Below are 15973 nucleotides of genomic sequence, written 5' to 3' on the forward strand. Positions count from 1 at the left end.
TGACTGTAATTGGAGCCTTGTGTCTATGCCATGCAGTGTCCAGGGGGAGGGGCTCCTGAGGTGGCGCCTTGCTTCTCTGCCTTCCCAGCCACCCTTGACCCTCCTGAACCACTCTAGCCATTCCACAGCGCCCTCATTGGCAGTTGGCGGTGGGGCCAGCACAGCTCAGCTTTGGGTGTCTGTGCCTTGTTTTGCCTGACAGACCAGATGCCCATGATGAAGATGTTATTTGGACAGGCTATTAGAGGAGTCTTGATTATCTTGCAGGCATCAATACTATTGGGACTCTTGAGAAAAATTATATTTTGTAGGAATGGAAAATACCCATGTAACTAAGATGATTGAACATTTTATTATGGAGACCATTGAAGTGGATAAATGAAAAGAGATGCTTTCCCAGATGTAGCGTTATGTGTGATTGTGGTTTAACAATCAAAATTGGAAATAATTTCTTTCTGGTCTTCTAGCCTATTAAAATTCTTTTTCTTTTGATTTTGTTTCAGAAAAGATTATATATTGCTTGATTATAGATTGCTTGTCTTTTTTTTCTTTTTCAGTGACTCTAACCAACCCTGTGGAACAAGGTAGGTGAATCTTATTAAATATCTTGGCATATGGTTCACAGTTTCAAAAGTGAATGGATATCGATTTTTTTAAAAAGCAGTTGAAAATCATTTCTATATATTTATATACAAAAAAGCTCTCAATGGAAGATATAGAAAGGGGATTTGCACTGAATCTCCAAATAGTAGGATCTTTCAGTTCAGTGACTAGAAAATTTGAATGCAAACATTTCTACACTCCAGCAAACTACAACTAATAACTTCTTGTAGAATTCCATTAAACTATCATACTCTTTCAATATTTCCTTCCCCTGATTGTAGATTACTAGGATATATACAGAATGTATCAAGAAAAGTATTCTAACCTCTCTGTCTGCTAGTGAAAGGTGGAAGTGGAAGTGGAAATTTTGTTTATTCCCTGAATAAGTACAACATGGACAACAGGGCATGCTCCCAAAGCACCTTTGCACACATTATCCTACTTTTTTTTGTAAAAATACTATCTCTAAACAGTAATTCAGTCTCTTTGGCCCCAATTAATTTTCTTCATTACTGTCTTGAGGCATCCAGTTAATACCACTTTTAATGGTTTTTTAAAATAGACACACCTCAACCAAGACCACTAAACTCATTTTCCATAGGTCATCAGGCAGCCATTGAATGATAATGACTTTCATACTTTCAGTCTCTAAATAAATTATAACTTGTGGCCTAGGTTTGAAAGGTTTTATGTCCCTGTGACGGCGCGTTGGGGGTTCCCCGTCTCCTGCACCCCGAAATGGCACAAACAGACTGCACCAGCCAGTGGAATTGAGGGTGGTTTATTGCTCCTCCAGCACAGTGCAGCACAGATGTAATCTGGTTACAGGAACTGGGGCTAAGAGGCCTCAGTGCCCCCCCCCCTTGAGATAGGGGAGTCCCAGCCCCCTCCCCAGCTCCTTATTCCCTGCCTTCCAGATAGGAACTAACAAACCCTCCCCAAGCCCTGCCCCCCAGCCAGGGCAGCATTCCACCTTCCTTTGTTCCTCTTCATGGGGGGTGTCTGGCCACTGGTTCAACAAGTTTGGCATTACCTCTGCCTAGTGAGGCTTTCCCTGCTGGGTCTTGCTCCAGACAGCAGGGGTCACCACAGCCCAGCAAGTACCCCCACTACGTCACAGTCCCATTGCTAGTTCACCATTGCTCTCTTCTTGTTGGCATGCATGTTCTTCAAATTCTTTCAGTAAGATCTGATGACGTGGGTTTTACCCATGAAAGCTCATGAACTTATATATTTTTGTTAGTCTGTAAGGCAGGTCACGGCAAAATATGGCCCACAGGCCAGAATCAACCCACCAAGCCACTGGATCCGGCCCCGTAACGCAGTGGGGAGCCTCAGTCAAGCTTCCTACCTGCCCCCTCATATGCTTCTGAAAAAAGCAGTTGCTGCGGGGCTGAGAACTCACTGGTCAGTTTCTGGCCAATGGGAACTGCCTGTTGTCAACAGGCAGTTTGAAAAGCACCTTCCCCTCAGGCTCATAGCTCTTCAAAGACTACATGACCCCTGCCTGAGAAGGCTGCTGGCTGGGAATCAAGCAGGTAAGTCTCCTGGCCAGAGCCTCTGCTCCCCACCTCCCATAACCCAAACCCTCTGCCCCCCTCCTGAACCCATATCCCCTACCAGATCCTGCACCCCAGTTCCCTGCTCCAGGTCACAACCCCCTCCTGTCCTAGGTCACAACCCAAGCCCTCTGCCTCTCTCCTGCACCCCAATCTCCTGCCCCAGGTCACAACCGCTTCCTTCACCCAAACTGCCTCCCAGCCCCCATACCCACTCCTGTACCCCAATCCCATATCGCAAACTCCCTTTTGCATCCAACCTCCATCCCAGACCCTAGAACTCCTCCATTAATATTATAGAAGAGTGTGGCTCTCGACCACTTTCCAAATTCTTGGAGTGGAGCCCCCCCACCCATCAAAAATTATTGCCTACCCCTGCTCTAAGGTGCCACAGGGCTACTCGTTGTTTTTGCAGACTAACATGGCTACCCCTCTGAGACTTTTTTTTCAGTACCATGAAAGTTTATTCTCATGGAAGCAGAACTGTAAGGTCACTGAATAAATCAGGCAGGAGGAGCAGGCAGGAGTAAACAGAGCTACCATTGGCATGTACCATCAATGGGTTAAATTCCAGCCCCATGAAATGGAGTCAATGGGAGTTTTGCCATTTGGCTCTTTGAGCCAGATTCTCTGTATTGTTCCACCTCTTTTGTGCTACTTTAATAGAGACAGTCTGGCACTGTCTCTCTGCTGGAGATGTCCACAGCATGGAGAGTTCCCAGCAGGTGTATATACATACATACATACAATGGGATGTACATAGCACCCACACAGCTCATCCCAGGGGTGGGGAATGATAGCAGCTTTGGTGAGCTTCATCTGGCAGACTGGTCCATGAGAACCCACATCAGCCAACACACAGAAGCTGCCAAGGCAGAGAACTGGGGAGCTGTAACTCACTCCTTAATAGCCCCCTCTTTCAGTACTGCACCAACTAAATTATCTTTGCAGCAAAATACTGACCCAGTATCTTAAGTGGTCACAAAGGAAATGTAGAAAACTTGGCAATAGGTTAATAATGATCCAGAAAAATGTACGTTATTTGTAAAGTTTGCTAATGAATGTACATGTAAATTCCCTAAAGAAAAGAGTTTGCTAATGCTGACCCCTTTTTCCCAGAGAAGCCCGACTGTGCCATCGAACCAGCAAAACTAAACCTTCTGAAAGAGTTATCTCCTTAAATGCTGGTTTAAGAATGACAGAGTTCCTATCCTGTCCTGATGGGGGGATAGCACAGGATGAGCTGGTGGCTTGTCACTCCCAAATAATTAGCATCTCTTAGTTATTTCTATTTTTCTGCCTATGTTTTTAAAAATATGTGCCCCCAAAAGCAGTGCACTGCCGTTCTGTAGTACACTGTTTCATTTGAAGTCAGTTAAGTATTTGGATCTGCCTTGGTGGGTTTCATTTCCAGTGTGAATTTCATTACCCCTGAGATGAGTATATTAAATAAGGGAGACTTGCTTAAGACTGCTTTGCAGGATCCAGAGTAGAAATTCTCTACTGATATCACTCACTAAATCCTGGGAATGAGCAAGGAAAATGTCTTGTGAAGTAAGCTACAGTTTATTTCACAGAGAAAGGAAAAAGAGTTTTTAGGACAACTCATCCTCTCAGAATTTTTTTCAGTTCAGCACAGCAAGTATATTTATTTGTATGTACAGAGAATTCATTACTTCCTAAATTACTATGCTCTACTTTTAGATATATAGTGAATGACACACTGGAAAGATCAGTAATGCATCTAAATAGGCATTCTGTCTACAAAACTGGGCAACATGGATGATGGACATACTCTCATATTGCACAGAATTGTGCAAACAAGGTATCTGAAGAAAGATGATATTTGGGCACAGAACAACACCAGAAAATCAGGGGATCTGAGTTCTTTCCTCAGCTCTGCAATAGACTTTCTGTTGGTAGTTGTGGTTTTTAATTAAGTTTTTTAAATTGTTGTGTGCCCAGAAGGCAGTGTGATGAGTACACTTCAAATAAATAAACTTCAGATAACAATAATGTACCCTTCCCCAGTGGATAATTTATTCACATTAAAAGGGCCAAATTCTCAAGTCTATACTTAGCCTTTACACTAGCTAAATTGCCATGAAATCTGAGTAAGGAAACAGGATTTGCTTGGAGTTTAGTCTTCTGATTCTTCATGTGGTGGTCATTTTAATTTTGAATTCAGCATTGCAGGGAAAATCACATATTTCATCTGCTTAAGTGGCACATTTATAAAGAAGGCTATCTAGTGATTGCAGATATAACAGTAGATAATATTATAATAGGTCTGAGCATTTAAAAAGATATCCAAGTCCTTTTCAAGCAGATGCAGCACTCTTTACCCTTCTGAGTCCTCGTGTGCCTCATTTCAGTGTCTCATGTCTTCCCAAATTCTTTCAAGTAAAGAAGTTTGTCTATTAAAATAAAATTGCTCAAAGGTACCTTGTCTTTCATATGATAATGACATCTCTGATGGATTATAATCCTGCCCCCACAACTGTGATTGTTTCTTGTTTTGTCTACTTGCTGAGAGTAAATGTTTTCCCATTTTGCTTTGTCACGTGAGCTTTGACAGCAGTAGTTGAGAGTTCATAAGATTTGATTTTCCAGTGATAGAAAATTCCACTGAAGCATAATATTTTTAAAATGAAGCACTCTGAATGGTGAAGAGTAAGTATAGTGTGACTTCTGCTTATGATTGATTATTCTTTTCTTCTCTTAGTGGCCTACCTCATCGTATTCCATGTCATCTTTGTGCTCTTTGTGTGGACATACTGGAAATCTATTTTTACTCTCCCTCTGCAGCCAGATAAAAAGGTAAAGGGGCTTGAGTATTTTTCAGGCACTGCAAGCCTAAGTCAAGAAAAAGAAGAAAACAGCCAAAGGGAGAACTCAAGAAATCCATCTATGCTACTGTGGCCCTGGACAACTGATCAGTCTTCCTGGTTAGGTGAAAAAGAGTCTACGGCTGTCCATAAAAATTTTTTAAAAAGAGTGCACCTGAATCATTCTGAAAATTGTTTCAATTAAGCTGTCTAGCGAGCTTAGAGTGGGCATAACATAGCTTTACTTTAAAGTAGGCTATAAGAGTTTAACCAGTTAACTGATAAGATGATGCTTCTTGGTTCTAGTTAACAGCCAACAGCCCCCAGGCTTGCAAGAACCAATGCATCAAAATGTAGATTGTGATTCCTTTACTTGTCAAATAATATTTTCAGTGTTAGATGTGTTTGTTTGTTTGTTTAAGACAGAAAGCATGATTTAGTGGATTGATCATATGATTAGGAGCTAGGAGTTCCTGAATTCTAATTCTTGCTCTGCCATTATTTTACTGTCTGACTTCAGTCAAGTCACTTTACATGTGATTAGCTCTCTGTTTATCACAAAAATAAAAGCCCTTCTAATGTGATTAATGTTTGTGTTTTGGAAGTGGTGGGAGGATGATAGCTTTTTCAACCTGGCCTGCATTTGAAATATTGCCACTGGTATATGTGGATAACTGGTCCTCTCTCCTCACTTCTGCTTCTAGTTCCATATGTCTTATGCTGACAAAGAGCGCTATGAAAATGAAGAGAGACCGGAGGTGCAAAGGCAGATTCTTGTCGAAATTGCAAGGAAGTTGCCAGTGTACACAAGAACGGGGAATGGAGGTCAGCTAAACAGAGGGCTTTGTTGATGTAAATCTAATTAATCATGTTATACTGGCGAGTAATAGCAAATCCCGAGTGCCAAAACTTACCGCTAAAGGACTTTTGCTTTAATGCTGAGGAAATAATATTACTCTAAAAGGATTTCCTTCTTGGCTTCCTCTTCATCCTTTCTGCTTGGGGAAAAAGAAATCCTTGAATATTTCCTCCATTTCCAAATAAATCCTGAGTGCTTAGTAGCCGTATGTTGTGTTCCTTTCTGTATTTGTAGTTTGGAGACTGTAGTTGGGTTCTCAAATTATATTTATTAATGTAGTAGCTTGGAGAGGTGATGGAATTTGTCCCTCCTTGTATGGCTGAGCTGCCTTTCCCCTTCCAAACACGGAAGCCAAACTACACCTGTGTGCAGAACCAATTCTTACAGCCTTATTTCCTCCCACTTTAAAGAGTGTTTGGTCTGAGCAAAGAGTGCAGGACATGATCCCACAATGAGATCAACCATTATTGCCCCCATAAACCTAGTTCTGCAGCCAAATACACACATTGAACTCCCGTTGAAGCCTATAGGTTGGTGCAGTGTTCAGGCCTGTGTATTCTTTAATCCACAATCTTAGGATCTGAGATAAGCTACTTCTGTTGTAGACCATTGTTTAAATGGAGCTTTTTTCAAAGCCAGAACATAAATGTATATGTACAACCCTTCCTCCCCCCATTTCTTCATTTCTTTTGACTACCTTCAAGTTGGATGTACTTTCCTCAGAAATCTAGCCCCTAGGAATATTATGACCACCATTTATCTGTATTTTACCTCGCAGCCTGAATCAACTGTAAAGTTGCATAGGCAGCAGTTATGAGGGAAAGGATGAAAACAAGAATAGTGTTAAATGTATGTTTTCTTCTTGCTCATTATTTAGCACTAACTACTAATGGTAACATGTCTGTTTTTTTTAGCTATTCGATTCTGTGATAGATGCCAGCTAATCAAGCCTGACCGTTGTCACCACTGTTCTGTTTGTGCTATGTAAGTTACTGGAATGTTTTGACACAGTGAATTTAGCCGCTACTAAGCAACAAAAATGACAATGTCTTAAACATGTACTTATACATACAGAGGTACCCAAAAGTTTTCCTGTGTTCAAGAACACCCAAACAGTAAAGGAAAAACTATCAAAAGTGTTTCTAATAGGTCTTCATTTGTACTTGTGCACATATATGTGCCGGCACCTATATGCACGTAAGTGTTAACATTTGCACTCTCAAAACACTTTGTGTCTCTATTAAGTTTTGTGATTACATTTTGCTACACTTGTGCCTGCATGGATGTGAAACTTGTCCACCAAATTCCAAAGTGTGCCCGCTTATGTAATGCATTAGCCACTAGTAAGTGCATTCAAAAGTAATGTCTTTTTTTAATGTGTCACATCTTTTCCTTGTATTGGTAATGCAAAGATTGTAAGTACCCCAGATTAGGAACCATCTTCATTTTGTGTTTTGTACAGCACAAGGGACATTGCTTGCTCTTACAACAACAAATAGTCCACCTTAAAATAGTGGCTGCTTTACGAAAGATGGAATGATAGCAGCCATCTTAAATCTATCTCTTTATAGAAATCCAACACAAAACAGAAGACTTTGTTGCTGACTTACAGTTGGTGGAATCTTTGTTTATGAGTCTGTATAAGTTCCAAACATGAAGACCCTCGTCGTTGTATTCTTTTTCTTTTTTTTCCTTTTGCAGGTGTGTGTTAAAAATGGATCATCATTGCCCATGGTATGTCCAGGAAACTGGTCTGTATCTTTCTAAAAGTAAAGGCTGTTTAAATGCTTTTGATGGTACAGGGTCTGCATGCCTCTTTCTTTTGTCATGAAGGATGTCTCTCTCTTTGGTCTTGGCACTGAATAAAATGGCCATGCTGGGAAGCATTGTATGTAGCATTTAACTTCTTTTGAGGGCTGTATAAAGAATATTCTTGTTAATTATACTGCATTTTTAGATACTGTTATAAACTAATCTACTGTTAGATTATTACCTAGATTTGTAAAGGTGTCTCAATCCAATCTTTTATTTTGTTATAATTAGGTCTGTCAAGCGATTAAAAATGTTAATCACGATTAATTGCACAATTAAAAAATTGAATCATGATTCATTGCATACAACTCCCCTTTGAAACGCTACGGCAGTGTTTCAACGTGGCAGCATTGCATGGAGCCTGAGATCAGCTGGAGTTGCCAGCTGACCCCGGGCTCCATGCAGCATTGCCCCTTTGAAGTGCTGCCCCCATGGCATTTCAAAAGGGCAGCACAAGGCGGAGCCTGGGGTCAGCTGGAGTCCACAGCTGCCCTGGGCTCCATGCAGCACTTCCGCTTTAAGGCACCGGAGTGGTACTTCAAAGGGGCAGTGCAAGCAGAGTTGGGGCACTTTAAACGGGCAGCGCATTAGGAGCCAGGGATCAGCTGGGGACCGATCCCTGGCTCTGCTGTTGCAAAGCCTCTTTGAAGTACTGCTCCGGCACTTCAAAGGGGCTTTGCAATGCGGAGCCGGGGATCAGCTGGGCACTCCAGCTAATCCCCGGCCCCGCTTGTGCTGCCCCTTTGAAGTGCTGGCGCAGCACTTTAAAGAGGTAGTGCAGCATTAACACGTGCAATTAACACGTAATTTTTTTTAACGCGTTAATCCTGCTCTGCATTAATCACAGGCATTAATGCAGGTCAATTGACAGCCCTAGTTATAATCATTTGGGCAAGCAGTTAGTAGTTGTACCCACAAATGCTATTTGCATGTAATAGACAACTATACATATGAAAAGCTATCATTTGTGTATATGTAATAGTGTCTGCAGAATGGTACATGAAAAACTAAAAGTCACACTTTGATAGTTGGAATCAGCTGGCCTAGCTTGCACTGGGTCCTCCCCCCCTCCCCCCCCCCCCCCCCGTGCTACTGTTTTTTAAATGTGTTAAGAGTCATCAGGCTCTTAGTACCTTTAAAAAGCAGAGTTGCAGCATCTGGGACTGAGCACAAGTCGAGAATCAGCTGATTCCCGGCTCACTCTGAGTCCCCACTACTCCCCCCGCCCCTGCGGAGACGGTGTTGGGGGGATTCAGTTTTTAAGCCGCCCCTTTCCCCTCCCAGCATTGGCTCCTGCTCCTTCCTTTGCTGCCTCCGCTAGAAGCAGCGGGAGGGGGAGCAACTAGTCGAGGACCTAGTAGACTATCTGATAAGCTTTTGTTCTGATAAGCTTTTGCTAAGTTGCTTACATCCCTATCTACCACCATTGTAATGGAGAATTGTGATTTATTACCATTTTGTGTTCACTTTGCACAAGTGTAAATTACTCCACAGGGTGGAAATCAGTGGTAATTCAGACCCAAATAGCCTATACAAACAAAATCACAATCCCAAATCTGAACACCTTCAGAGTTTCAGATATTGGAAATCCAGATCCAGATATGAATTTTGCAGTTTGAGCCCATTTCTATGTCAAACTAATAATGGGACCAAATTGATTGAGGTCTGGTCTTTTAACGTTATCAAATACATTTATCATGCTTTCTTGGTATGACTTTTGCTTTCAGGTAGAATACAAAAGTAAACAAGAACTCAGTAGCATTTCATTGTTACTAAACAGATTATTTTGTATAATCAAGTACCTAAAAAATTAAAATAACTTTCATATTCCTGGTTTTTGGACCTATGTCTGTGCTAAATATCCTAATTTCAATTTTGCTTTAATTCTCTAGGGTGAATAACTGCGTTGGATTTTCTAACTACAAATTCTTTCTGCTGTTTTTAATGTATTCTTTGTTGTATTGCATGTATATTGCTGCAACAGTCTTCAAGTATGTCATCAAGTATTGGACAGTAAGTTTTAGAATCATATTATTTTTATGTATTTTATGTCCCTTATTGTGACTTTAAACTTGCTGTGTTGCTCTTACTGTCATTGCATTTCAGTAGTAGGGGGCTTTTTCTTAAACTCTATATGTCATTTTAACTCTCTGGAGTTGGGGGGAGAGTGGTGTCTTAGGTAAATGTTAGCAAGGTACCAACGTTTGAAATTTATTAAGTGACTGCATGATCATCACATACACATTTTCAGTAGAATTACAGGAAACTATCAAATGGAGTATATATATTTTTGCAACTTGTGCTTTTGTTTCTTGTAATGCCTAGGCCCACTTTCCCAACCTTCTCTGAATCCTGGCTCCTATGAATCGAGTTTAGTGTCATGATGTTACTTGCCTACTTAGTTCTATAAGCCTAGTTCCTGCAGTACACCTGCCCTCCTGTTCTCTTCTCTGAGAACTAATATAAAGAGCTTTGTCAAGCCGTTGATCTACACACATTGATTTTAGAATATAGCATTTAAAGAAACTGCTTTGACCTTCATTGGCTCCTAACAGTAGTGGTGAACTGCCTGCAGACCACAGGTTGTTGGCTGACAGGCAAGTTATTTACCTTGCATCCACAGGTACAGCTGCTCACAGCTCCCATTGGCTAGGAATGGCAAACCATAGCCAATGGGAGCTCTGACTTTTTTGGCTTAGAAGTCAGATGGTGAAATACTGAGCACTATTTTGTAATACAGTCAGTTTAAAAGGAGGCAGTGTCAGGTAACAGAACACGAAGATGGGGCATCAAGATTCTTGGTTTCTAACATCTGGTGCTGCAGGTTCAGTTTGTAACTTTGGTCAAGTTATTTTAGGCTATGTCTCCACTGCAGTAAAACCCTTGCAGCTGGCCTGTGTGAGCTTATTCGGCTGTGGAGCTATAAAATTGCCATGTAGGTATTTGGGACTTAGGCTGGATTCACGGCTTTGGGTCCAGATGTGGGTGTTTTTATTGCAGTGTAAACATACTCTTAATCTCTTTGGGCCTCAAGTTTATAACAGACCAGAAGATTTACCCGGCATTGCTTGGGTCCTTAACTCAATTAATTTTTGTTTTTCTTCATTTAAATCATTGCTCTGGGGTGGGCCTGGGGATGAGGGGTTCAGCATGCAGGCTGCCCTGGGGAGAGAGGACTACTCCAGACCTCTCTCACAACAGCAGCTTGGGGCCTCTCCATGGTGTTGCAACTCCAGCAGGCACAGCTGGGGAAGGAGTGCATGTTGCCCAGCTGGGGCAGGTCCAGGTTCATCTGCTCCCTGTGCTCCCCAGACAGATCGAGGAATGGAACAAACTGTGCACTTTGCCCTCACTCCCTGGGGAAGGGGAACAGCCTGTAATGTTCCTGTAAGAATAGGCCCTCCCCGCCATTGCTAAGAGTGCTTGGGGGATAGGAGGCTCAAGGCTGGGCTAGTCGCAGATGGGGTGGGGCATGCCCCCAGCAAGCCTCTTTTATCTGCCTGCAGATTCTGCCTCTTTTCTGCATGGTTTCATTTGTCCTTGTGTGAATTGGGGAGGGGTGCTTCACCTAGGGTTGCCAAGTGTCCGGTTTTGAACCGAACAGTCCGGTATTTCAGCTTTCTGTTCGGGAAACAAATTGAGAAAATATAAATGTCTGGTATTTTCTAAATAAGATGTAATGTAGATTGTGATGTAATGTCAAGTTTGTCCAGTATTTTTGTTGAAACCATCTGGCAATCCTAGCTTCACCCCCGGTTCCCCCCACGCACAACTAAACCCTTATCTTGCTTTAAATCATGCTAGGAGGAAGCTGTATACCAAATTTTGTGGTCTTACTCTTACCATTTAAGAGGGGTTCTTTTTATATGTGCCTGTACAAATTGAGGGGGAAGCTTCAGCTCTCCAGCCCGTGCACAACCAAACCCTTACCTTGCTTGAAGTTATGATAAGAGGAAGCTGTGTACTGAATTTGATAGGCCTAGCTCTTACTGTTTAGGAGGAATTCTTGAACAGACTCACAGACACATATATCTCTCAAATATATAGTAAACAGTGCTATACCTCTGACCCAAACACCCCTGTGAGAATTAGTCCACGTGCTCAAGAAAGGAAAGGCATTTAAACTCTCCCTTGTACTATGTAGGACTTGTAAGGTGGAGGAGGGCTTTTCCATATTTGCTCACTTGTAGGGGGGGAGGTACAGCCTGTTTCTAAATTGAAGGAAGTAAGTGCCAGAGAGATCCTCTTGCTCTTAGTTTAATGTGAAATGAAGCATTTTCAGCCCCTTGTAAGATTTTCTGAGCTTTTACTAACTGTGTAGATAGCTGTCACCAGCGTTTGGTATACCTGCTTGTTGCTGTTATAACTGAGAGAGAGGGAGTTCAAATTTTTGATCTCTTAAGTTGGAATGTAGCCATTGGAAAAGATGGCAGCATATTAATGTGAATCTAGGAAAATGTGAAGATTAAAAGAAACTCAGCAGAATGCGAACAGGCTTTCAAAGCACTTGTTGCCTGCCAAATTCACTGTGGGCATAGGAGACGCTTCTCATACCCATATGAGGGACTGTGAACATATTGGCTCCATTCCATATAAAAAATGGAATTTCTGCTTTGGAAGTGACAGGGTTTGAAAGAGCAAGCTTACGACTTCTTTTGTCTTGTCTGTTAATTGTTGTGAGGGGTGATTTCTTTTTCAATAAGTCTGAAAATCTGAAAACTCCACATGTTCTACACATTCTTAGTAGATACAGTGTAACATCTCATTCCTTTTGGCATGAAAATTTCTCTCGCTCTCTTTTTTCATATCCCTTATCCTTTTTTGTTTTTCCTTCTAGGATGAATTGACCAATGGACGTTCCAAGTTCCATGTGCTTTTCCTTCTTTTTGTGGCAGTCATGTTTTTTCTGAGTCTGATGTTTCTCTTTGGCTACCACTGCTGGCTTATCAGTAGAAATAGGTCTACTTTGGGTAAGGTTCCATGTGTACACCATAAAGTAATGTTCTAAAAAAGCATATGCGGTTCACCTCTAGCTATACCAGTCCATATCTGAAAAAGCATTTAAGTAAAAAAGATTTCTAATTCACAGTACTGGGGGTTTTCTTCTCACAAAAGCTCAATTGGAGATATGGAGGCATAAAATAGAAGGACCCAATCCTGCAAATGCTTGTGTTATTTACTGAAGTCAATGAGACTACCCATAAGCTAATTTTACTTGCATGTTTGTTTGCTGAAGCAGTTCCTAAAACAGCAAATTGTTTTGAACAAAAAGATATCTCTCTGAGGATGAGTGAGGGTAACACGGTTTGGAATTGGATCAGTTTTGTGAATGACATTCCATGTTTTTATTTCAGCTAAAAAACTTCATGATTATTCTGTGTGTTTCATCTGAAAAACCAAATCATTGCCATCAGGGTTAAGATAAGAGAAAAAAAATGTAAACATTTATAGTCATGCCAAAAAAACCAACCCCGTGATATCCACATTCATTTCTGTAACTTTTTCCATTTTGCTCTAGGGGTGGTATATTTAATTGTTTAGTTCAGTGGCTCTCAACCTTTCCAGGCTCCTGTTCCCCTTTCAGGAGTCTGATTTGCCTTGCACACCACCCCGCATGTCAGCTCACTTGAAAACTATTTGCTTACAAAACCAAACATACAAATACAAAAGTGTCACAGCATGCTGTTACTGGAAAAAATGTTTACTTTCTCATTTTTCCTATATGATCATAAAATAAATAAATTGGAATATAAATATTGCACTTACATTTCAATGTACTGTATACTAGAGGATTTACCTGGCATTGCTCGGGTCCTCGTGGAGGCTGAGGGCATTAGAGGGGTGTGCGTGCAGGAATCCAGGCTGGGAAATGTGGGGAGGATCACTGGGGTTGCTCTGGTGACTCGGGTGCCAGGGGTCACGCTGCCCGGTCAGTGGCTCTTGGGGGGAGGAGGGGTAGCTGAGTTAGTCTGTACAGGATAAACTTAAAAAACAACAAATGGTCTGGTAGCACTTTAAAGACTAACAAAACATGTAGATCAGTGGTCCCCAACCTTTAGAGGCTGCCGGGCGCCAGGGGGCGTGGCCGTTCACCTGCCGGGTGCCAGAGGGCGGGGACCCCCCCCCCATAGCCACATGCTCGGGGGCGGGGCTCTCCCGCAAGCACCGCGCGCCCAGGGCCGGCACCCTCCCCCCAAATGCTGCGCGCCCAGGGCCGGTGCCCCCTCCCCCCACGTGCCCGGGGCCAGCGCCCCCCCCCCCAAGCGCCGCGCTCCCGGGGCCGGCACCCCCCCCCCCCAAGCGCTGCGCGTCTGGGGCCGGTGCCCCCCCTCAAGCGCTGCGTGCCCAGGGCCGGCGGCCCCCCCAAGCGCCCGGGGCCTGCGGCCCCTCCCCCCAAGCACTGTGCGCCCGGGGCGCAAGCGGCCAATTCGCGGCGCTCCCGGGGCCGGCGCTTACCATGCACCTGGGCTGGCTCCAGCACAGCGCATGCACCACGTGCCCAGGGCCAGGCCAGCCCCACGCACTTGGCGGGCGCACAAAAATGGCCCCGCAAGCGCCATGGCACCCACGGGCACCGTGTTGGGGACCACTGATGTAGATGGTATCATGAGCTTTCGTGGGCACAGCCCACCCATTCCAGGTACTTTCCATTTTCCTGGCACAACCAAACCTTGCTTTAAGTTAGGGTAAGAGGAAGTCACATACCAAATTTGATGGTCCTAACTCTTTTTGTTTCAAAGGAATTCTTGAATGGATGGACTAATGGACAGACAGACACACAAACTCTCTAAAAATAAATACAGGCAGTCCCCGACTTACGCGGATCCGACTTACGTCGGATCCGCACTTACGAACGGAGCTTTCTCGCCCCGGAAGTCGGGGCGAGAAAGCCCCGTTCGTAAGCTGCTCCGGTGCCCCTGGTCTGCTGGAGACCGTCTCCAGCAGACCAGGGGCACCGGGCGGGTTCCCGCGCTTCTGAGGCTTTGCCAGGGCAAAGCCTCAGAAGCGCGGGAACCGCTGCTGCTGCCACTTGGGTGCCGGTGCCTGTGGTCTGCTGGGGACCGTCCCCAGCAGACCACAGGCACCGGGACCCAAGCGGCAGCAGCGGGCGGGTTCCTGCGCTTCTGAGGCTTTGCCAGAGCAAAGCCTCAGAAGCGCGGGAACCCCCGCTGCTGCCGCATGAGACCCAGTGCCTGTGGTCTGCTGGGGACGGTCCCCAGCAGACCACAGGCACCCTGACTGAAGCCGCAGCCGCAGGGGGGTCCCGCGCCTCTGAGGCTTTGCTAGAGCAAAGCCTCAGAGGCGCGGGGAACCGCCGCTGCTGCCGCTTCAGTCAAAGCGGCAGCAGCGGCGGTTCCCCGCGCCTCTGAGGCTTTGCGCTGGCAAAGCCTCAGAGGCGCGGGACCCCCCCGCGGCTGCGGCTTCAGTCCGGGTGCCTGTGGTCTGCTGGGGACCGTCCCCAGCAGACCACAGGCACCGGGTCTCATGCGGCAGCAGCGGGGGTTCCCGCGCTTCTGAGGCTTTGCTCTGGCAAAGCCTCAGAAGCGCAGGAACCCGCCCGCTGCTGCCGCTTGGGTCCCGGTGCCTGTGGTCTGCTGGGGATGGTCCCCAGCAGACCACAGGCACCCTGACTGAAGCCGCAGCCGCGGGGGGTCCCGCGCCTCAGAGGCTTTGCCAGAGCAAAGCCTCAGAGGCGCGGCACCCCGCTGCCGCTGCGGCTCTGCTCCCCGTGTCCCTGGTCTGCTGGGGGGAGGGGGCGCAGCTAGTGTGCTCCCCCCCCCCCAGCAGACCAGGCTTTTGTTTTGGACTCTGGGGCAGAGCAGCTGGGGCGCTGCCGATTGGTCCTGCAGCGCCCGTGGGCACTACTGGACCAACCCGGCAGCACCCCAGCTGCTCTGCCCCAGGTCCTGATTCAGCCGCTGCTGGTCAGTTTCAGCAGCGGCTGAATCAGGACGTCTGGGGCAGAGCAGATGGGGTGCTGCTGGGTTGGTCCAGTAGCACCCCAGCTGCTCTGCCCCAGGCGTCCCCAAGTCAGCTTCTGCTGAAACTGACCAGCGCTGACTACAGGAAGCCCCAGGCAGAGTTGCTCTGCCCCGGGCTTCCTGGAATCAGCTGGGGTATGTCTACACTACAAAGTTAGTTCGAACTAACGGACGTTAGTTCGAACTAACTTTAATAGGTGCTACACTAGCGCTCCGTTAGTTCGAATTTGAATCGAACTAGCGGAGCACTTAGTTCGAACTAGGTAAACCTCATTTTACGAGGACTAACGCCTAGTTCGAACTAGCTAGTTCAAACTAAGGGCTGTGTAG

General features: G+C 45.0%; 1 protein-coding gene across 2 annotated transcripts in view; it reads left to right on the top strand.

Moving 5' to 3' along the window:
- Positions 1–15973, top strand: part of ZDHHC15 (zDHHC palmitoyltransferase 15) — a 242127-nt gene that overhangs the window by 201595 nt on the left and 24559 nt on the right. For both annotated transcript variants that reach the window (XM_025178030.3, XM_075940891.2), the window contains 7 exons: positions 558–584; positions 4888–4982; positions 5695–5815; positions 6764–6833; positions 7551–7583; positions 9554–9674; positions 12499–12631. In XM_025178030.3, the coding sequence (XP_025033815.1) occupies positions 558–584; positions 4888–4982; positions 5695–5815; positions 6764–6833; positions 7551–7583; positions 9554–9674; positions 12499–12631 (600 nt within the window). The remainder of the gene's footprint in view (positions 1–557; positions 585–4887; positions 4983–5694; positions 5816–6763; positions 6834–7550; positions 7584–9553; positions 9675–12498; positions 12632–15973) is intronic.

The sequence above is a fragment of the Pelodiscus sinensis genome, chromosome 13 (assembly GCF_052426305.1).
Source record: "Pelodiscus sinensis isolate ZL-2025 chromosome 13, ASM5242630v1, whole genome shotgun sequence".
Taxonomy (NCBI): domain Eukaryota; kingdom Metazoa; phylum Chordata; order Testudines; family Trionychidae; genus Pelodiscus; species Pelodiscus sinensis.